The following is a 24,443-nucleotide window of genomic DNA, read 5'->3' on the forward strand; positions in this document are numbered from 1 at the left end:
TACAGACTCTGCATAACAACATCAACAACAGTAATGGACTCCTTTACTGCACCGTCTCCTCACATCACCACAGCACAAGGCAGAGAGATGCCTACAGACTTCATATAAAGGCGGTAATGCATCCAAATAATGAAGGATCCTCAGCATTTTGTTGATGAAAAGACTTTGAGTTGGAGACTCTGAGCGAAGGGCAGTGCCCCCCCCCCCTCCCCCATCCCCCCACACCTAAAGCACAGTGTGTCGTTCCTGACTTTGGCTCCCTTGTTTCCAGTGTTAACAGCGTGATGGGACTGAGGTTGCAGGATGCTGATGAGGGTTCGCTTTAATGACCCCTCAGCCCCCTTCGTAGACCCCCTCCAAGCCCCCTCCCACTCTTCCCACCTATGGTCACCACTGAGCATGCACCTGAAAGGCTGACTACAGACAGACAAATACTATATATACAATATGAATATATATAGCAATTTTAATGGACTTCTGTTCAGTTATAGTTTTTAATTTATTGTATTGGTTCATTCTGGTAATGAGAAATAATATAATGTTTTGTGGATTTATTTCTTTTTTTCTTTTTGTTGAATTATTATTATTATTATTTGCTGTATGGTATTTATGAACACACACTCATACAAAAATACACACATTCAACAAATTCAAGCAAGCAATATGTGCTGTTCCTTCTTTGGAGAGAGTGATGTATGACTTTGAAATGCACTTTTCTGCTTTCTGGTAACAAACAAAAGTCCAATTAGCGATCACATGATACTTCGAAAGCCAAGTTTTGCCTCTGTTTTGTATTTAGAAGATGGCACAGACGCCCCACTAGCGAGATTTCCAAGAACAGGATCTCTGTTTTGCCTCAACTGCAGTGTGAATTCATGGATTTATCACAATTGAGGGCTCCCGCGTTGACTAAAAAGACTGTTTTGTTTGACTGTGTGCGGAGGAAGACCGAGTAGCCACACACATTTTCCTCCAGTTTCATGAGGGCTTGCATGACAACAACTATATGCAAACCGACGCACACTCTTTCACAAGATTTAACCGAGTGTCCTCTCCGAGCCAGCGCCAGTTCATCGGTCATCATTAGAGCGTGTCCCACCAAAGCTGAAACCAACACACACACACACACACACACACAATATACTGTATGCACTTACACTTATATTCACACATGGAAAGCATAGGCCCTACACATACCCTTTTGTTCATTCTCAGGGGATCTTTCAGTGAGCCAAACCCAACACAGGGTACACAGCTGCTGGTACATCAGCACAATGCATGTCCATGAAGCTCCCTCGCTCTCTTTGTCTTTTTTTTTTTTTTTTTTTTTCTCTTATTTCTTATTTTCCAAAGCTTTGATAAAAACAGCATAACAAAATGGGAAGAAAAAAAAGAGGATCTTCATATCCTGAGGTGAAAGAAATGAAAACGTTGCTCTCCTGGTGCGAGATGGTTATTTATTTATGATGTAAAATGTGTTCATTTTTCCGTTGACCCTTGATTAGCTTTACTCTCTGGCGATTTCTGACCTTTGACCTTATGCTGCTGCAGCTACAGTAAGTTCAGATAGATAACTATGTTCCCCCCACCGAGTCTCAAGCAACCTCTCCTGTCCCTCACCCTGCTCCCTATATTTTTAAGAAATGTTGTTAGAATTATTTATGACATGTAACAAGGATGATGCAGGCTGTCCCATTTGCTAAAATTGTTGTTATTGAATTATTATTATTATTATTATTATTATTATTATTATGTTGTGTAAATAGCAACGCATCTAAGGACACTGATGAATTTAGATGAGTTTTTAAAAGAAAATCCTGATACCTTAGGCTGCTTGATGCAAAAATACCTCAGGTTCTATTGAAAGGCTTTTCCTTCCCCTGTACATGTTTTGTGAAAATGACACAAAAATACAGACATGACAAAATACAAACTCCTCTCTGCTTCCTCTTCTATTTCTTCTTCTTCTTCATCTTCTTCTTCCTCCGTGTGTGCTTGCATGGGGTCCGAAGACAGCCGGGGAAGGGGATTCCTCCAAATAGACCGACAACACATTACGACATCCAGAGTCCTGGAGTCGTGTTATTGATTTTGTGTTTAACAAACTCCGCTCTGACCACAAAACACGGCTTCATTGATTTTTTTTTTTTTTTTTTCCTCCTCTGTCTCTCTCAGGCAGAGCCACATGGTTCCAGATACTGGTGGGATGGTGAATTATTTATGAGAAGATGCGTTCAAAATTGCTTTCTATAAAAACATGCTCATCTTCAGTGTTGAGAATGTCACTCTTGAAATGTAATAGGTTAAAGATTACGAGTTACCCTGTTAAAAATATAATAGGAAAATTAAATTAAAACTGCAAGCAGTGATATGCGGGCCCTCGCACGGTGCATGTCGGGGATCCAGCGTGTCGGGGCCGCGGGCTCCCCCGACGTGCATGTAGGGGAAACTAGGTGCCGGGGCTGCAGTTAAGGGGCGCCAGCGAGCCGTTTGGCCATGCCCGCTCGCAAAACACGTATCAGATGTATTGTCTCACCACGCCGGATGTATGTGCCACGTTTCATGAGGTTTCAAGCATCCTTTGACCTTAAACATCAACTTCCTGTGTCACGGCGAAACGTCAAACTTTGCCGCATCGCCATGGTGACACCCTTTGACGAAGTCCAACAAACTTCTCAATATATTATCATCAATGTGTTTAGGCTTTTCTGATCCGAATTTACATTCATGTGATCAACCAGCTCGACGTAGCATGTGAAAGTATGAAAAGGGTCATTTCCAATTGCCAGGTGGCGCTATGACTATGAGGGAATATTACCATACAGATGTTATCAGGGCTGGACTGTTATCAGTTTGGAGAATGTCAGTCCATGTACATAAGATTTAGTTTCATGGTGAGACGCTCGAAATGGCCGCCACGCCACCGGCACACCGATAGACGAAAACAAATTCTTTTGATTACTTTTAATCCCAAACATGTTAAGATTGCACTGACAAAATTTCAAGTCGATCCGACAAAATCCCTAGGAGTTCATTAAAGTACAACACGTGCGAAACGCTAAAAATGGCAACTAAATTCAAAATGGCGGACTTTCTGTTGAGTTGAGGTCATGATGCCAAGAGATTTTTTTTTATTTAATGTAATTATTTAATTAAATTTAATTATTTAATTTAATTCAATTTAATTATTTTTATTTTATTCAATTTAATAATTTAAATATTTTATTTAATGTAACTCAATGTCATTATTTTATTTAATTCAATGTAATTATTTTATTTTATTTAATTCAAATATTTAATGTTGTCTAAAATATGACATAAAAGTCATACTATAGTATATATACTATGAAATATGTCATGTAAAATACGTAATTTTTCGCCTGAAGTGACGCGTGCCCAAACTTTTTGAGTTTTTGAGTACGATAAAGTCTCCAAAAAGGCAACTCTTTAGTAAGAAAAAAAGTGGAAGAATAATAATTCCTTGAAGAATAATAGGGCTTTCGCACCATTGGTGCTCGGCCCCTAATAAGTCATTTATTATAGTAATGTAAAAGTGGCAATACAGTCCCTTCCATTCAAAATCCTTAATTAGAAAGTACAAAAGTATCGTCAGCTACATGACGCTACGGCCGGAGAAGCTTAACTTAGCTGAAAGACAGAAAACAAAAACAGCCTGAAAGCCAAATCCACGACACAGCACACCTAAAGCTCACCAATTAAACATTTTTTTAAATAAAAAAAAAATGATCAGTAAAAAAAAACGTAGTGTAATAAAAGAACAGTTAAGATTTTAGGGGAGCTGAATGGAGCCAGTCTGTTTCCTTGTTTCTAAGTTAGAGAAACCCATGGCGCTCCTTCCCTTTATCATACACACTCAGCCAGCTTTTATTGGAAACACCTGCACAATATAACACAAAAGCTCCGCTGTAAATTTACTTTTACAAACCTTAGTTTTAGTTTTGGTTGTGATTGTCGGAAAGGTGACCCCCGTGTGACTACAGCTGAACTGCACAGCGTGAAAGTGTTCCTAATATTCTCCCCGCACACTGAGGCTGTATAAGCTTTGTAGACTTTATGGCATGTGTTGAATTGCACTTGATTGCACAGGTGTTCCTAACAAAGTGCCCGGTGAGTGTGTGTCTGAGAGAAAAGGGAAGGCGCCCGTTAGCCACACCTCTAAACAACGTCACCTTGTTGTTCTCGGTTTTCTCCCAGGTTGACTCATTGTCTGGTGTTATCCATGTGCTTCCTCTTCTCACCACCAACACACGCACGCACGCACGCACACACACACACACACACACATCGCAGGTTGTTTTTTTTTTAGGTCTTCGTCCTGCTCCACCTTCTTCCTTATCCGACTGCGTCTGTGGGCACCGGAGAGGGAGGCCGGCTGGTGAGGGTGCGGTGTTTGCCAATGATGTGATGTGTTTGAACAGTGCTTACCTCCAGGGGAGGAGAGAATGAGATGAGGTAGTTGTGTGTGTGAGTGTTTGTGAGAGAAAGACAAAGACAAAGACAAAGAGAGGTATTTGCCCCCAGAGGATAAAGTGTACACCAATGTTGCAAAAAAAAAATAAAAAAAACGGCGTCCAAATCCAGCGGGGGGGCCAATTCACAGCGTCCCCTCAATGGGGGCTCGACTACAAAGGCAGTTTTGGTTTCATGATGTCATGGTGGAATTTCACCTCGTGCAATCAAACAACATCTCTCGGCGAACAAAGCATCGACTCCCAAAAGCCCCGCCGTTTGGTTCAATCCAGCCACGAACAACCGGGGTGTTGTTCTGGGGCCGATGAGTGAGGTGAAGAGGAGCAGAGAAAGGAGCAGAGAAGATGAAGCAAATCCTTTCAACACACACAAACAACATGCAAAACTAGATGGCCCTCAGCCTTTTTCAGTGAGCTCAATGCTGTCTTAATGAGCGTTTCACCGAGTCCAATAGGAGACAGGCAGATGTAATGGCATTACCACCATCTCCAGCTGAGTCCCTCTGATTTCCATGTGTGTGTGTGTGTGTGTGTGTGTGTGTCTTTATTTTATGGCCACCATGGGAATTCCCCTTGACAGGACCACCACGGCTATGAAACCCATGCTAAATCCCACTTTCTCACTTTCATTCCCCTTACCATCCTGCCTGCGATGTTTGTGTGTATTTATCACCTGGATCATAACAGATAATCCTTTCACAATATGCTTCCCCTGCATGTGTGCCTTTGTTTTTCAAGGTGCCCTCAGCTCGTATTATATGGATCTGCATCTCGGGTAACCTGCCTCGTCTACAGTCTTTCCATCGTTCTGCTGCAGTCTGCACTTCTACACAGGTATCCTGTTGCCAATGTTCAGCGCCCTGACAGAGCTCTCTGATGATGTTTTTTTTCCATTCAAGTTTGCATTCATATCTTAACTGCTTAAGTGTTGTTTGTTTAGGAAGACAAATATTGGGGGGGGGGGGGGGGGGTTAAGGTCAGACAGCCAGTAGGAAAGAATGCAAATACGTACATGTGGATACAAAGTAAGAGTGTGTGTGTGTGTGTGTGTTCAATGCATTCATTGATGACATACAGTGTTTGCATGTGTATTTATTTATGCATACAAAGGAGATGGTTAAGTGTGTTACGTGTGATGCATCTACCATGGCCTACAGATGATGAGGGGAAACAGACCAAAAGGCTGTCTTGGCTTAGATTCTGCAAGTTATATGCGGTTACTCATACGGCCTGTTTGGTGAAAAATTAGGTGCTTGACAGTTGATGCTCTGCATGACCACAGTCAGATGCTTCCCACAAAGCAGAGAATGATCAGAAATGTGGATCAGGTGATCCAGTAGTGTGGTTTCTATCAGATTTCTCTGACGAGGAACTCCAGGTTTCTGAAATCAGGTTATTAAGTTGATGTGTGCAGCAGATACCATAACTGGAATGTTCTCACAACCCAAACGTAACTGGGATATTAGTGCACATGAACACTGATTGTTTTAGGTCCCTTTCCACTGCCAGCTCGGCTCCACTTGACTTTACTTGCTTTTTTAGGTTTTCCATTGGGCAAGAGTTGTAGAAAGTACCTGGTACTATTTTAGGTATCAGCTCTGTCGAGGTTCCAGTGAGCCAAGGCAGTACTAAAAGGTGAAGTGAGAATGCTGCAGACCACTGATTGGTCAGAGAGAATCATTGCTAAAGAGCTACAAGACATCCAGAAAAAACTCGCCATTGTTAAATACAATAGAAACTGATCCACAGAACTATTTGATGAATGTCACCCAGCAAAACCACGCTCTGGTCAATTGAGGAGGTGCAAACGGTCTTCTGTTTGGTTGCCAACAATATCCTACATTGTTCTTGTGTGTGTTGAGTTTAAGATGACTTCACAGTGGTTTCACATGCCATCGCTACAGTGGGGAGGGGGGTAAGGGGGCGGGGCACTATTTGTTGGGAAAAAACAAAACAGAAAAGTACCTGATACCAAAACGAGTCAAATGTAAACTCCCTCAAAACTCCCTGCTCTGTGTTTGCACGATGCTGCAGGAGAGCACTGCTCAACTCTCCTAAAATCTCCATCACTTGTTCGTTTTGGGTTGAGACCTGATGGCTTTGAAGGTCATAATGTACATTCGCACTACTTTCACACACAAAATCATCCAGTGACCCCTCGTGGCCCTTAAGGAAGCATTTGTATTTGTTTGCGTATTCTTGTCTTTAAGACCGCGTGCATGCTTGTGTTCTACATTATTGACTAAATTTATATATCGATGAAGCTCGAGCAACTTGAACTGGACATCTGTACATGTGCATCAATGTGTAAGCATGCATGTATGTGCGAGTATCCCCCCCCTCTCACAGTGACTGATGGGTACCAGACTATGCTGAGGTTCCTGCCTGGCGCCTGGTCCCAGGCCCTCTATATGGAAACAGTTAGGAACCGTTACGTCAGCAAGCTACGGCGCTCTTTCTCCTCTTTTCCACTGGCACACATCCAAAGTGGGCTTTTATTGTGGATATTTTCACCGATCGTGCCCGCTTCCTCTTCATCTCCGTCTTCATTTGAGATGCCGCTTTTTTGCGCACTTTTAGTCTCATTACACGCGTCCACTGCTCGAAAGTTGCGTCAGCACAGCATTCCACACTTTTCCACGCGTCACTGAGGATGACTAACTCCAAACAGCATTTCTTGCCCTTTTTTTCCCATGGAAAACTCTTGCCCTTATATAACCCTGTATTCTGGCAGCCTGCTCGTCCTAGTATTTCTCTCTGTCTGCCTCCCTCTCTCTAACCTCTCTCTCATCCCTATCCATCTCTCACGCAAGCCGGTGAAAAATGGAGTTCTGTGGGCTGGGAGGCCCGGCCGACTGTGGTAGTTCATCCTCTGCTCTCTGCCAGGCCAGCGAGAGCCTTGGTACCAACATCCAATATGTTCTTCCTGCTGCTGCCCTCGTGCACTCATGAGCACATTCATGAGTCCATCTTACTTTCTGTATGAATTACAACTCGTTACAGGGAAATGAGCTAAATAAATGAACACGGGGAGATCATTAGTGCATTTTCTGAAGCAACAAGCGCGCGCGCGTGTGTGTGTGTGTGTGTGTGTGTGTGTGTGCGTGTGTGTGTGTGTGTGTGTGTGTGTGTGTGTGTGTAAGTGAGGCCTGCCAGGAGGAATCCCTGGCTGGCTCTGGGGCTCAGCAGGCCTCAGGTAATCCACCTTAATGCAGTTAGCGTTGTCATGGCCACCTGTGTGTTGCACACCGCAGAGTTACAGCAAGACAAGAGGGGGGTGTCTAGACTGCCAAATCATTGGAAAACAAAGAAAGGCTGCGAGGGTCACGCTGTGCTGTCTGGAGCGTGCAACGAGAGCGCTCAGAGAAATAAGTCGTAAGAACAGCCCACCTGGTTGATTTTCATACATCACAAACACAGGTTTGATGTAATTTCCATCTATAGAGGAGCTGCAGTGTGTTTGGATGATGAGGGTTTGATTTAGAGCAGCACCAGAAAGCAGACAGACACTCATTCAGGTTACTCAGGCAGGTGTTGTGTGACTGACTGCTGCCACCTACTGCTGGCTCCCACTCAAACTCGGCAGCTCCAGTTTGTCCCCTGACAGGAAGGTGAGAGGCGATCAATACTTTTGTTCCACCCGTGAAACCAGCAGCAGATTGAATGTACATCAGCGCGCAGTCCTCAGGTTTCGCTTAGCTTCTCTTTTCAGGAATGAAACGAAACGACAATGAGACAGAAAGCGAGAGTGTATCTTCATGAAGAGCGCGGCAGCCCCTCGTCACTGTGAATGAGTGTGTGTGTGTGTGTGTGTGTGTGTGTGTGTGTGTGTGTGTGTGTGTGTGTGTGTGTGTGTGTGTTCAAAGTGCTGACTAAAGCAGCTGCTGGTGCTGACATCTGTCTCTGTCTTTCTAATGGTGGAACAAACTGCAACTCTCTCTCTCTCTTTCACCGCATCAGCCCCATCAGCACTCTGTGTCCAGGTCCAAACCCCATCAGCATGTCAACACACACACACACACACAGACACACACTGTTCCTGCTACTGCAGTCAGCAACACAGCAGCACACAGCAGCACACAGCAGCACATATCCCATATCTCAGCATCTGCACCTCCAGAAACCACATCCTGGACCACCACCGAAGAAGAAGAAGAAGAAGAAGAAGACTGTGCTTCAGGTGGACGCGGTAGCACTGACACAAGTTCAGACACGGCATCATCTCTCTGAAAAGCCGGGATAACTTGGGTACAAAGAGTTCAGGAGGTTTTTGAACCAGCTGTTTAAAGATCAAGAGCGTCATCATTTTCTTTTTAGAGTCTTTCCACTGATGTATAACTGTTGTGTTTTGCTCCTCTTACTGCTCTCTTGTGTTAAAGCCTTTAACTGAACATCATCCACTGGAGTTGTGAACTATTTAAAACTTCCTCTGGTCACACTCGTAATGAATGTAATTTAAATATCATATGACACCTATTTTTGTCTGTAGATTTTTACATGCAGTTTTATAGATCAGGGGTAAAACTCAGCCTTCATTTTTGATCACGGTTGGCTTCTGACAACACATTACATTATATTTCATTTAGCTGACGCTTTTACCCAAAGCGACTTACAATAAGTGCATTTCAACCATGAGGGTACAAAACCCAGAACAACAGGAATCAAGAAAATACTATTTCTTCAAGAAAGCCAAACTACAAAGTGCTATCAGTAAGTGCCATTTTAAGCGCTACTAAAGTTCTACTGTTCAAGGTAAAGTCGGAAGAGGTGTGTTTTTAGTTTGCGGCGGAAGATGTACAGACACACAGGACCTGAGGTCAAAGGGACTTTATTTACAACTGGTGTGAATAGAATGAAACAGCTTCTTAATATTATGACTTTTTAATTTTGCCACCATTTCAGTTTAACTGTCTGATTCTTGTGAATGAGGTCTCTGAAAAATCCATTCGGGCAATTTCTTTAAATTTGGCACAAACGTTCACTTGGTCCCAAGCATAAAGGGATTTGATTTTGAGAGTCAAAGGTGAAGGTCACTGCGACCACAAATCATTCCATTGTCGTGAATATGATATCCCAGGAACACCTTGAGGGATTTTTTTTTTTTTTTTCACAAATATTCACTGATAATTTATTCGATTTTCCTTGCAGTGTGAACAAGATGCCATAACTCTGAAAACAGAAGGAGAAATTGAGACAAAATTTTGCATTTTTCAGTTACTGAATTAGTGACACTAATCCTGGGTGTTCACCTTGAAACTTGGTGATTGTATAGGTATTCTGAGCTGACCGTGTCTGAGAAGCCTCCACATTTAAGAATTTGTAGCTTCTATGCAGCAACATCCCTATTTGAAGTTTTGTCTACTGTCTGAATCAGCTTTCTTAGCCCAGCATGTGAACACAAAAGGATCCTTTCAAAGTCTTCAGTGTATATATGAATCGGGACAAACATGAATGGAAGCTGCAACTTGACTGGTAGGCATAGAGCCAGTAATTCTAGATGATCTAAAAATCTATTTTTACAGACAGTCCCATAATAACAGACAACAAAAGATTGAATTAGATGTCGTAAAACACCAGCAACGTGTTTCAGTATGAAACCTTATCTACAAAACAATTTTGAAGTAATGTTTATTCTGTGTATAGCAATCACGCAAATTTCAACGTTTCACTCTAATATGAAAAATGATAGTTTTATTAACGATAAAGATCCTTTTTTTGACTACTTAGCACAGCGTGAAAAAAGTGATGACGACAATATGTGTCCACTCTGTATTTAGGCGTCATTTTAATTTATATGGCTAAAAGCAGACACATTTGGAAAACAAAAATCCATTCCCACCCTAACACTACATCCATCATTGTGCCTGTTGTTTGGGCCGGGCTGGTTCCACAGTCACAGAGACACTATGACTTGTATGCTGCTGAGACAAAGGCTGAATCTCTCACCCTGCAGACTGCTTGCTGCTGACACACAGTGTTTGTGGCTTGCTGCTCTGTTATCATTTCTCCTCTCTCTGCCCATGACCTCAGAGCCACATGCAAACTATTTCTGTGGAGTTGCTTCTGGCTGAAAATGACTTCATGTCTGATTTGCTTGAAACAGAAAGGGTGTGCAGGGGGTGGGGGGTGGGGCATCACAGTGTTCATGGAAAATTGACTGCATTAAAACAGCATGCGTTGAATATTCTGTAGACTGGCTGGTTTGGGGTTTTGATATACCGGAGGCAAGACTGTGCAAGTGCTGCGCCTCGTCTCCCAGCTTCCCTTTTTAATAAAAATCCCAGGTGGTTTTCATTGTCTTTGGTCAAGCAATCCTTCTGCTTTCACTTCACTCCCTTTGTTTTCAAATCACAACAACAACCAGTTTAGATTCGTCTCCATCATCATGCTTTCCTCCACGTCTGTCCTTCTTTCTGTTGGAGATGTGGAGCCAGGTAGGTCTGCAGACATGAGTAATGTGGCTCAGGCTGACTCACACACCACGACATCAGCCGTCATTGTGGAGCCAGCAATGACACAAACAAACACACACACACACACATCATATAATGAGTCAACACACAGGCAGACAGACTTGGCGGTGCCGAACATCTGAAACCCGGTCGTGCAAGTGGCCATTATCATCACCTTATATGATGTGATCACTATTGAGAAACTGGAAATTAATCCATCGGTGATGAGATCAGACATCTGACAGTAAACATGTCTTTGACACAAACACACACACACACACACACACACACACACACACACACACACACACACACACACACACACACACACACACACACACACACTTACTGCATGTATTTGTGTCCTAATATTGAATATAATATTGATAAAGTTTCAGAATCAATGACTTCTAATCAAAACATATGTGAGAAAAACAATGTTCTACCTGAGCTACAAAAACAATGTCTGTGTAATTTATGTAAACACACACATCTGCACACACTCCTCATTGCATCTATTAAACATATATTATTCATGCAAGAGTAATGTGAGGTGTCTCCGTTTTAATGCCTCCTAATGGCTTTTTGAGTTACCGCTGCCAGATATGAATAAATCATATCAGTCATGGCGCAGCCAACGCTTCACTCACCCTGCAGCACTAAACTGATCTATAGGTATGTGGTGAGTTTGGTTTTCACATTATGGCTAATCTTTTTCTGATCCAAAAATACTTTAAAAGATTTAGAGAAAGAAAAGGCCTCAGGTCTTCTTTTTGTCTTTTTTTTTTTTTTTTTTTAAACAAATGTGATTTTGGTGCTTCTTCTGAGTGATTTCACCACCTACTGTTCTGTCAGTAAAGTTACTATTATATAAGACTGTTATAATTACAACAACAACAAAAAAATCAAATCATCTCCTCTGCTGTGATCAAGACAGGTATTTTGAACAGACACCCTCTTCAAGAAGCTGCAGCGGGTGCACACAGTGAAGGAAAGGCCACAGCTGTGCAGTGCAATGCAGCCTGCTACAGCAGACATGAAACAATACCTACTTTGTGAGGTGTGTGATGTCTCATTTTTATCTATCTATTACAGACCTTTGTTGTTGCTGATATTTGGATACATGTAATTAACAGCTTCATTTCCAGTTCAGATGTAGTGGAGTTAGTGGTGAATGCTGGCTCCTTGATCCTATAATTCATTGCAAGTGTATTGTAAGATGCAATATTTCTCTCTCCCTCCTAAACACTTTATAATACACCACAAACAAGGTTAAGGTTAAACAACAGTTTATGTCAGTCTTAACTGAACATAACAAACTTGACGATGATCGTATTAAATGGAGTACAGTTGTTTTCATTGCGTTCACTGACTTTATCTCTCGGATTAGGCATCATGCAGGGCGGACTGCGCTAGACTGGCTGGGATGCTGTGCAATGGGAACATATCGACCCCCTGGATGGCTGCGTATCGACGTGTGGATGGATTTCAGGAAGTGACCTTGGCTAACTCAGTCGAGCACCTGACCAGAGCCCGGCTCATTTTCCCACAGAGCACATATCTGGCACTAGCTGCCCCTCTGAAGTCACACCGCAGGATGTATCCTTGTGAGAGGTAAACACGGTTCTCGGGACTGGTCTGAGGTCATTGGCAGACTGATCTTTGGTCGCTGCAGTCAGGCTGAAATGCTGCCATGAATTTGGTAATGGGAGTGTGACATAAACTGTGGGTGTGAAGTAGAGTTCATGGAGAGGCTGGAGGGGACTAGAGGGAAGGTTACGGCATCAGCTACCCATGAGCAAGGCACAAAGACAAGCAATGCACCATTATGATACAGTGAATCAGTCTAAGCATGAATCGGTCATGTATGACAAATACTGTAGGGCTTTTTATCAGCAGGGATTTTGACTTGATAAAAAAATTCAAAGGTGTTACAACATGCAGATTCTTTCATTTTAATTTGCTCAGGTTTTGAAAGTGCCTCTGTCCCAGTCCTTTAAAGGTGAATTTAATGCAAGCCTCTATCCGGAAACAATGGCCCAAATTTTCAAGATAATCCAGAGAACTCAGTTTAAGAAGATTTTTGTGGGACTATGCAGAAAGTGGTGGTAGGAGCATGTCTTCTCTACATCATCTATAGTAACAGGTATATTGCTCCTACTCAGGGATCTCTCTACTGATATTTCATTTATTTAACTTTTAAATCCTGCATTGAGCAAAACAAACAAAACTCCATTGACTTCCATTGTTTTGGGGTGAATACAAAAAATCTCCAGAGTAGCAAAACTGTCTGCATTGAGATTAATTAAATAAATAAAAGTATATCTGATCAAACAAAGCAAATCACAGTTGTGATGCTATAAACAAGCAATTATATTTCAATAATTGGGCCCAAATTTGATCATGTTTTTTAAGGGCCTGAAGAAACTAAATAAAAAATACTGTAGGCTGTTCTTTATAATTTAGATTAATCGACCCATTATCAGTCACTGTCATCAGGAAATAGTAAATAACCCTTTGTGTTCACTTTCTTGAATAATATAAAGAATTTTAATATATTACATTTTCTGGGTTATTCCTGACTCACAGCAATGATCAGCTTTACACAGGGTGGATAGATTTTTTTTTTTATTTAGTTTTGGTTGGTGTATCTTTAAAAGAGACTCTCAGAGTTTTTACAGTCCATTTTGTCCTTGATTGAAAGACTTATGCCACAGATCCACAGCTGGTTCCCTCAGTATTTACACTATAGCCTGTTAAAAGAAACCGGACCGTCTGCACCACTCCGGTGTTAACAAACGTCCCACACCGCTCCCATGTGGCCATTAATGGCATTACACCTGCACCTAAGCCACTATAGCTTTACTATTTTCATTTTCATGATAATACTCTTCCACGGTATTATTTTGAATGCAATAGTGTTTCTAAACTGTTGCTACTTTTACTCAAGTAAAATATCTTTGGACTTTATTTCAATAAAACTGTTGAAAACTTACTAAAAGTAGTTCCATTGTGGGTTCACCGCTTTTTCACTTAATTTTTCTTAGCCTGTTGTTACTATCAAATCAAAGTCTGTTATCTGTTGTTTGTGCATTGTTACAGACTTTAGTTGTGTCGTCAAAAATGTGATATGCTTCAGTCACCTTTGAGGTTCATGCAATTATACAATTTGTTGGCGAGAAGGTCACAATGTTCAGCAGCCACCAGGCGGCGCTGTTGGACTATAATTGTTATCACGTTCCAGCTCTGAGCTCAAATCTTTGTGCATCTTCTTTACGTGCATACTCTTTTTTTATATATATATATATATATATATAAATTCACACTTTACTCAGTACAACTTATTGAGTACTACTTACCTACTCACGGATTTGTCACATGGTCATAGGTTTGACCATCCTGACAGTCTCCTGTCAATCATCACAGCGACTCCGCCTCCTGCTTGAGTTGATTGGTTGCCAGCAGGAGTATCAAGGAGCCAATCACGTGTCTCTGCCTCCTGTTAACAGGGCTCCTATTCTGAATGCCCTCTCTGCATGCCCTCTATTTATAGATGTGCGAGGATGCATCGCGGAGCATGGCAGAGGAAAGGAAGGAGGAGGAAGTAAAGTGGAATACAGACAGAGAAGAAGGAAGAGAGGCGAGTCAGGGGTTGATGACGCTATACGTCTTGCTGTGATGATCTCTCAGAGACAGATAGGCTGGAGGAGAGGAGAGGAGACCAGTCATTTGTTTTCAGGGCAAAGTACATATTGATCTCATCTTTTCCAACCTGATCGATGAGGAAAACGAGGGAAATGAGAAGAAGGAATGGAAGAAAAGAAAATGCTATTAAAAGCTATACAACAAGTGGAGATGGTTGAGTTTAAGGCCGGGGTATGATGAACTCTGTGATTAGATATACTCCTGCCCCAAAATAGAACGGCCAAATTTAAAACCTGACAAATGATAGATACAATATAGTCAGTAAATCACATGTAAGATGCAGGAATCCTACACAAACCTTGGGGCTGCAACTGACACATTTATTTTAATATCAAATAATTAGTAAATTTTGCTTTTGACTCATCTTTTCAAAATTTAAATCAAAAGAATGAATATGAAATAGAATCAATAAAATGTCGGAGAACTGCAGAAGATATGCCCATTACAATCTGTCAAAGCTAAAGGGGTCTTCAAATGTGTTGTTTTGTTCAACACACTGTCCAACAATTCACTTTTTAGCTACATAAAACAAAGAATAGCTGCCATTTTTGAGAAGCTGAAACCAGTGATTTTACTCAATGAATGACTTTATCAGTGAATTGATTATGAAAATAGATTTTCCTACAAGCAATTAATTGGCTTGTTTTAGCACTACTTCTTTGTTCACTGAACAACTGACGAAATGTCTCAAAAAGTGGAGACCGGTGAGGACAAACACGTTTCAGTGACTGAATTAAGTGTAGAGCTGGCTGGCTGGTCATCAGTTAACTTTAGACTTTTATGTGGGTGAAGTGCACAGACCAGAAGTATCACTAGACATAAAGCACAGTTTATTCGGTGTGGGAGAAGTCTGTTCCTGAGAGCCAGTAGAGCAGTATAGATGATATAATAATCCAGCCAGCGATACATTGTTCATTGCTGTTACTGCTCAGCCTGCAGTAAAGGGTCAATGCACGTGAGTATTTTTCTGTTGAGACTTATGGCCTGTGGTGACACCTTTCACGGTTTTATCCGAAGAGTTATTTTAATCCTATGTGATGAAAACAACTGAAGGCAGAAGCGCAGACAGATCAGCGTCTCCACAGACCAGCGTCTCTGAGCCCCCAAGTTTCTGTGGCTCATCAAAATCGGCTAACTACAACTTAACTTGGAAACATGCACAGTATGAGCACAACAACTAAAAATAATAAAGCTATTACAACTACATTTAAACACATAGGCCCTGTACAGTGTAAGACCGAGGCATAACTGTACATAACAATAAGTCTTTGTCCGTCAAAACCTATTGACATAAACCAGACTTGGGTCATTTGCCCTGCAACTGCCTGCTTGGTAATCCAGTTTTAGGACAAATCTGGATTTAAATCTTAATTTCCATTGTGTGTCCTCGCTGACACAGCTTGAAGCATGCCCACAAAATGTGACAAGGGGATCCTTGGAACAGCAGTTTTCTTTTTTTTGTGTGTTTTTTTCTGGTATGATGCAGTGCCTGCTTACGAATCCTCGGCACAAGTTAAAGATAAAGATATGAAGGTTTCTTTGAGGGCCTGAAGTTATCTGAAACTTCATCGTTTTGGGACCCTTTAAGGGAACCCCGGTTGTGTTAACCAAGAATGACAAGTGTTGTAACATTGAAGCTGTCAGCAGCAAATGTAACAATCGTCCCGTAAAGTAGGGGGTAGGGGTGGGTGGGGGGGAGTGTTTTGGTTGTGGGTGTCTATTTATAGTACGGAGACTCAAAATGAACTGATTTTCCCCTTCTTTTCTTTTCTTTTCTTTTTTTAATTTTTTTTAAATTTATTTATTTATTTACCAACCGCAAATCCCGTTGCATCCGCGGCCATACGCATTTTACGCACAGGAGAGACGAGAGTGGGTCGGGTCTGTGTTTACTTCCGGACTCCGGTTCAGACCTCGCTCAGAGAGCGGCGGACCAGCGGAGGATCAGGCCGGCGGTTTAAGCGCGGTTAGCCACACGCAAGGCTTCATGACAGAGGGTTTACCGGGTTGACCGGCGGCATCCTTCACTTCGGCGCCACCACCGCACGAATCGGGACACCCCGACTCCGGACGGACTCGCACCGCTGCCCTCCCTCCCTCCCTCCACCACCCTCCACCGGCTCTTCTCCTCTCTCCTCCGCTTCGCCTTTCGTGCCTCAAAGTCACTCAACGCTGCCCTGCTAACGGACCGACCTGACGGTGCCGCCGCCGCCGCTTCACGAGCCGAGCTAGCCGGGGATAAAAAAAAAAACAAAACCAAACAAAACGAGGACAATCGCCTCAAAAGTTTAAGCCGCGTCTGACCGGACCGGACCGGACCGGACCGGGGACTCTGCAAGCAAGCAAGCGAGGGAGAGACGCGGGGCCCCCCGGGGGGGGAGAGAGAGCGAGAGAGAGCGACAAGGAGGACTCTGGTGGTGGTGGTGGGTGGAGGAGGAGGAGGAGGAGGAGGAAGGCAGCAGCCAGGGCACCGAGGGTGGTGGCTGGACAAACTAAAAAAAAAAAAAGGGGGCTCTCTGACTCTTCCAGCTCCCTGGTGGATTTATCCTCCCTCTCCTCTCCCCTCTCCTCTCCTCTCCTCTCTCCCCCCTCCGCCAGCTAACGTTAGCTCAGCTAGCTCCGGGCAGACAGCACCATGGACTGGCTGATGGGGTGAGTACACACGCGGCTAAGAGCTCCGCTTCTCCCCCCCTCCGGTGACAGGTCGACTGCGCAGTCCTCCCGCTCGGTATAGCTGACACCACGGGAGAGTCGGCCATTAGACGAGGTGCTTTGCGTTACCGTTGAATGCTGGTTTTGTTTTTTTTGTGTGTGCATTTCTTCCTCCTCCACTTTTAAACGTCTAAACCCGGCTGTAAAAAAAAACAACAACAACAACAACAAAAAAAGCGGGGTAGCATTAGCTGTAGCTTCGCCCTTGGTAGCCAAGCTGGTAGCGGCGAAACCGGCCTCGTGATTAAACGTTTTTTTCCCGGGGAGGGCGGAGGGTGAGGGCCCGGGCGTCTACCGTGGCCTGCGGGGACCAACCGGCCCGGAGATGGGCAAATGTCGCTGCGGAGGCCGTTTAGTTTATTCATTCATAGGGACGCGTCGACACGGCGGTGGGCTAACACGCTAAGCAGCCTGTCACTGGCCGGGTTGACTTTTATTTCCCGTGCAAGGTGCGCTTCCTGTCCGCCCGGCTGCTGTTAGCAGAAGCGTGCTAAATCACCTTAAACGTGCCACTTTGTTGTTGTTGTTGTTTTTTAGGACGCAACAACAAAAAAAATAAAAAAAAATGCAGGATTTAACATGTCGGTTCATTTCAGTGAGAAATTTGCACTTTTTTTTTTTTTTTTTTTTTTTTGTGGGGTGGGGAGAAGGTTGACTTTATTTATTTATTTATTTATTTATTTTTAACTCGGGGCTGAAACCTGTGACACCTGCCAAAGTTCAAAAGCCATGTGATGGGTTTGCGTGTTCACGTTTAACCTGTGACGTCAGTTGACCTGAGGAACTTTATCTTGCTGTTTCCTCGTGTTGTTCGCAATGCAAACCTTGAAGGCAACATATTGCCTGGTTCCTGGTTGTCTCTGCAGGTAAAAAAAAGAAAAAAAAAGAAAAGAAAGAAAGGGAGGGACTCGATGAAAGAAACACTCCCAAGGTGTGTTTTGCGACTTCTTGGTAAAAAAAACTTTGGAAATTCACCATCCGATGCTTCGTCCTTGAAAACGCAGACATCTTCCCGAACCAAGAGAACCTCGCGAGGTCTTATCACACAATCCCAAATGGTAATAGTCGGTTGTGTTTTTTTTTTTTTTTTCGCTGACTGGTTATCAGGTTGGCCGTGTGCAGCGCTCCTAAAAGCAGATCAGGGTTGAGGAAGGGTGGAGCTCTGCTGTCACGGGCGTTTCTTCCCATCGAGACAGTTTTTTTTCTGAGAGATAAGAACGCTTGTACGTCAATATCGAGTCGAATGCCAGCGTTGAGTTGTTTTTTTTTTTTGTTTTTTTTTTGTCCTGCTTGTCTGTCTGTCACTTAACTCGCAGGATATCTGAGAAACTAATTTGCAAGCTTGCAAGTCTTCTATAGTCTGCTTTAAAACGGGTCTATCTCAGTCGTTTGTGCCCTCTCGCATTTTCCATCATCGTCATCAGTTTCTTCCTCAAATATCACACGGTCTTGGTGAATACCACATTCGGACAACTGTGAAAACAGTTTTTGTTGATTCCTGGACCGAGTGCAGTTTTGACAGAAATTCTCTTGTACTTATTGCTTCTCTTGTGTTCTGTCCTCCTTTGGACACTGTTTTTTTTTTTTTTTCCCTGGTTTTGCTAACTGGTTCTTGTCTGGAGTTACATCAGTTGTAACTGATTTATAAGCCTTCACCTCCTCTCCCCTTTTCCCAGAGTCACTGACACGAAATGGTAATTTTTGCCCCCGACGGTCGGTGCTGTCAGACCTGAACTGGTTTGCTCAGCGACCTGTTAGGAATTGAAAAAGCAACAAACACCCAGTTTCCGGCTCGGGTGTTATGAGGAGACGAGGAAAGTGAAGACCCACATGCAAGTAAAAGAAAAGGCCTCTGCTGATGATGTGTTTGTCAGGATTATTATGGGTGTTATTAAATATAGTCGGCATTAATTTACATCCTCTGTCTTGGTAAAGTTGCTCAATCTTTTTTTTTTTTTGTGCTGTAACACCTGTCAGGTCTGCCGCCATGTCTCGTCCTCACCGATGGCATTTGTCCTTGCTCAGCGTCCCTGTTTACCTGCATGTCAGGAGCACTTTGTATATAGTGTGTGTGTGTGTGTGTGTGTGTGTGTGTGTGTGTGTGTGTGTGTGTGTGTGTGTGAGCTGAATGCATTGGAAGCGAGCAGGAATGCATGGAGTCCGCGAATGAGTTAACCAAGCATGTAATCACTCTGAATACAGGCCGAGGGTTGAAGGACGCCACAGCCAAGACCAATGGAGGGAGGACGTGAGGAGAGAGTGTGAGCTCAAGGATGAATGATGGAAGAAAGGGAGATGTAATGGTGAGAGGAGCTGGTTTGGAGAAAAAATGTGCAGAAGAAGAAGAAGAAGATAGAGGGCATGATGAGGGAACAGAGAGGAGACGGATGAGGAAGAGGCTGCGTGATCTAAAGGGATGGAGGAGACGGCGTCCTCTTTTTTTTTTTTTTTTTTTTTTTTTTTTTACCAAAGGATGAGGAAAGGAAGGATGGAGGATGGTGATATGACTGGTTTTCATGCAATAGAGAGGGGGGAAAAAAAGGAGAAAATTAACAGGTGGGGGGAGGGGCGGGGTGGTTTGTAGGACGGATAAAGCTCCACAGGGAATCCAGTAGAGGCCTGTGACAGATGACGAGCCCACGACAGCCTACTAATGGTCAATAGAGAGACTGAGCGAAGGAGGTCTAGAGACTCTTAATATCTTACGGCGGCTGACAAATATATCTGTTTTCCGCGGGAGGCCACCAACACCAGCTCTCCATACCTGTGTGTTCACGAACTAGATGCAGTATCTGTGTGCGCAGTGTTATTTCGGACGGGGAGCATTATTTCAGAGCCGAGTGACCTCATCTCTCCGAATCCGGAGTCAGACAGGACGTTAAATCACCGGGGAGATGCGCGACGCCTAAATGTGTCTTTTCCTGCCGGGTGAAACGGGCAGGCTTTGACAGATGTTTAATCCCCTCGCTTTTGAGTGATAGGTTGGTAATGCTGAACGAAGAGCGAGAGGATGGAAACTACAGCAGCTAAGTGGAGCGCTGCTTCGGGCTGCCTGATCCGAACAAGAGTCACATCTAATGTACACTCAGCTCGCTCTGCATTACCCGGGACTTAATGGTACACGCTGTTGTTATTCTGCACTTTTAGAGTGATGCAAGTAATAATATGAAAGGTTCCAATGATGAAGGGCCTGCTCTTTGTATTGTCTTATTTTGTAGGTATCATTATTTTTATGTTTTTTTTTTTGTCAGGTTCTCGTATTTGATTAGAAAAGATGTGCTTCTTTTGAACTACACGACACACAGATGTGTCTGATTCAGTCCATCCTCATTGATATAGAGGAGGTGGATAAGATAGTTGGAACACTATGGCCACTGAAATGAATGAATCTATGAAACAACTTGTTTGTATTTTTTTTTTAAATTTCAATATCTGCTTTAATCTTTTAAACGTTTTTTTTTTTTCTTCTTTTTATAAGTCCACAATAAACTCTGTTACGATGAAGATCTGTGGTTAGTTTTGCAGAGCAAATGATAATCTATTAAAAAACATTTTATTCACATTAAGTATGTCTTTAGTCAGATGGAGTTTTGTTTTGTTTGGAGAATTTTGGGGATCCGTGCATTTGCAGTTTGCAAACATATGTTAAAATTGTTAAAAAAAAAAAAAAAAAGGTGAAATAAGAGTGAAGCCACTGTCAGGTGGCAGATGAAGAAGGGGAATTCACACGAACTTCCTGCACAGCGTGGAGCGTCTTGTCTATTTGTGATGTTCTGTCTCACCACTGTGGTTCACAAAAAAAGGGACTCTTTGGTGTCTCACCATATCCGTTTACCGGTGCGATTGCGATCACGTTGTTTGTGGTCGTGCATTTTCGGAACCGTTCTGTTTCCCGTGAGCGTGTTTGTGTTAAATTCCCTCACGACAGTTCGACAGTCATGTTCACGAGAGTCTGGCACATTTGTGCGTTTTGAGTTTAAAAGCACGGAGAGATGACAACATAGATTGTAAAGAGTGTAAATGGTCAAAGATAAATTTCTGTTGCCGTGTCTGTAATCGTATTAATAGTGCTGAAGTGGGTGGGTGTCTATTCAAGAGCTTGGGTTCCTGTGATAAAGGTAACACTTTTTTTTTTTTTTTTCCCATGTTACTTGATTGTCCTTCGCTAACACCCATACAGGCACGACACTTTCCAGTTTAATCATGAAATCATTTAAAAAGTTGGTTTCTTGGAGAGGAAAAAAACAACAGCATACGATCAGGACCTGGTGTTGTTATAGTATAAATACTACATATAAATACTTTATCCTGATGGTTTCTGTGATAGTTTTATTAAAAAATAAAAAAAAATCAATGAGTGCCGATGAAGTAATTTGGTCGATGCAATAGTGCCAAAGTATTCAAGGTTGGTACCGAGCTCTACAAAAACTTTGCATATAATCTTTGCATACAAGTCAGCCAGAAAACACAGAGAGCTTTGGGCACAGAAACTTCTTCTGAGTTATGATTTATTTTGTCGTTGTGCATCCTAATGGCGCTGTGAAGTTTGAAGTTGAACATAATAGAAGCTCCTGGCTGATTTAATCATTTTTAGTTCTGTCTTTTGGACTAATTGCAACCTACTTTAGCAACAATGGTGCAGAGTGTTTTTTTTTTCCTGATTGCAGCTATGAAGCGTTCTGCTTTGACTGGTGTCTTCACAACAACGGCTGAAGAGGCTCATGGGTATTCTGTTGGTTTGTGGCACTCCAGTATACCTACCTAAAAAAAAATCAAAAGCAGTCGCTATTGGCCGTAACGTGACCTGCAATATCACGAATTATACATCATTTTTATACTTTCACACGAAGCACGCTGTATATAGACGGGCATATTCCCAGCCACTATAATCCAATGAAAAGTATATAAAAATTGTTATATACGTGAATGCAAAAATAGCTTTTGATCTCCTATTAGCCAATTTGCATATAAACCGACCTGTGTCCCTGCATTGTAAACTCTGTGGGAGCATTTTGTGGTGTCAGTAGTTTCATTCTCAGTCTATATGTTTGTAGATGTTCCCAGTGAGTATTTTGCACACTGCAACCGTGTCCTCATGCAACTCCACTGCCTTATTTCCATCTCTGCCACTCGTGACACGCACAAGCACACACACACACGCACACGCACACGCACACACACACACACACACACACACACACACACACACACACACACACACACACACACACTCACACTCACTCTCTCGCACTCTCGCTCGCAGTCTCGGCCCAGGTGGCTGTTTCCGCTGCTCGCACCGCAGATGCGGTGCTGTTAACAGACTGTGACAAGACGAGCAGACATCATCTTTTAGCCGTCGCCTGCTCGAGAACAGAAACGCACCGACGTTGTCGCCGTGCTGCTCCGTCTAGACTCGCCTGCAGTCTGACTTTGCTGTCTATTTTGGGCTCTACAATCATCCGTGGTGTTTCTCTGGCGTACCGTTTGGTTTTTAGGTCTGGCCTGAGGCCCGAGTCGGTCGGCTTACCAAAAAGGTCTCCACCTGGAAAAGACTTCTTCACTGGCTCGTTACTCTTGCAGCAAAGGGAGCTTCTGATGTCCCCTCTGTAAATCAGAGTAATCCCACCTTATTAAGAATTGATTTATTGTGTGTGGCACTAAAGTTGCTTTACAACTCCAGGCAGCCCAGGCCAAGATTTTAAAGACCATGTTACGTAGCCAAATCTTTAATCGCTGTAACGTGGTGGTGTTTACAAATGTAACTGGTGTTGTCTTTATCCCTGTATCTAGACACACTGGCTCTCCATGGCAACCAGCGCTGAGCAAAATGTCACCATGGCTCATACCAGTTGTTCTGCAAAAGTGACATCCTTTGACTGATGGCGTTACGTTCATGACTTATTCATAAACTGTTTTAAATTTCCACAACATGTCTGCCCTGAAATCCAACTGGCAGTTAAAGCCTGATCTTTTCTGTCTCTAGCAGTCTGCGTTTCAGAGAAGGGGTTAGGAATTAAAGCGTAAACGATTAATTAACATGTTAATTACACAATCGGTAGGAAAACAAATCGCTAATTATTTGCACTAGTTGGCAAATTGTTTGAATAATTATTATTTTTCCCTCTGTGATCATAAACTGAATATCTGTTTGTGTCCTTTTGTTTGGGTCATTTTACAGACCTAACCATTAATCAGTATATGATAATAGTCATATACTGATTCATCCATTAAATCAGCATGTAGTCTCAAACCAGTAGTCCTGCAGTAACTGCTATCTATAGGAAGAGTTTTCACATCAGCAATTATTAAAACTGTTAGATAGGTGTTGACCTGACTAGATTTAGATTCTATTGAAATGCATAAATTTAAAGGAGTTTTCATCATTTTTTTTGTTTCACCTTCATTTACCTGCAAAGTACGGCTGCACGATTCTGGATAAACGGTGCGTCGGGATTTTCCTGTTTAGGATCGACATCACAATGTTTTCTCCGAATTTTGAAATGAAATCGCATAGCGGTATGAATCGAGATCGCGTTTTAATGATTAATCGTGCAGCCTGTCTGCAAGGAGGAGACGTGTAGGGAACGCCACTCAATATAGTGCAATTTATTTTAGTGCAACACCATCAAAAAAACAACGGAACAAACATCCCACATTGCTGGTTCAGTTCCTCCCATGAAAGCAAAAACAAAAATGGAAAGTTTCACAATATATATTGCAAACTATTTCCACTGAGCTACAATAGACGGTTACATCGATTTGATATTTCAGTGATAGCTGCGCCTCGGTTTCCAGTCGGAGCTAAGAGTAACTCCGCCTGCTTTAATGGATCTGAGCTCCGGCCTGCGGTTCAGCGTCAGGCTCTTCTACCATGATGTGTTTTTGTGCTGAAGTTTGTTTACTTCCCCGCAAAGGATATTTTAGTCACTTTCAACCCATCAACACACTCTGTCTCTCTCTCTCTCTCTCTCTCTCTCTCTGTCTGTCTCTCTCTATGTTGATGTTGATGTGTAGAGACGTTTGCGTGCTTGGCTGCTGCCTAAACTGGACTGTTTAGCCGCGGAGAGCCAGGCCGCGCTGAGCA

General features: G+C 42.8%; 1 protein-coding gene across 1 annotated transcript in view; it reads left to right on the top strand.

Moving 5' to 3' along the window:
* Window positions 1-16,540: 16,540 nt before the first annotated feature.
* The window catches only part of mob2a (MOB kinase activator 2a), a 63,505-nt gene continuing 55,602 nt past the window's right edge, over window positions 16,541-24,443 (top strand). Inside the window, exon 1 of the mRNA XM_069162941.1 lies at window positions 16,541-17,299. Coding sequence (XP_069019042.1) covers window positions 17,283-17,299 — 17 coding nt within the window. The 5' untranslated portion in view covers window positions 16,541-17,282. The remainder of the gene's footprint in view (window positions 17,300-24,443) is intronic.

The sequence above is a fragment of the Embiotoca jacksoni genome, unplaced genomic scaffold (assembly GCF_022577435.1).
Source record: "Embiotoca jacksoni isolate LCO1_2020_lvr unplaced genomic scaffold, fEmbJac1.0.p SCAF_3, whole genome shotgun sequence".
Taxonomy (NCBI): Eukaryota; Metazoa; Chordata; class Actinopteri; family Embiotocidae; genus Embiotoca; species Embiotoca jacksoni.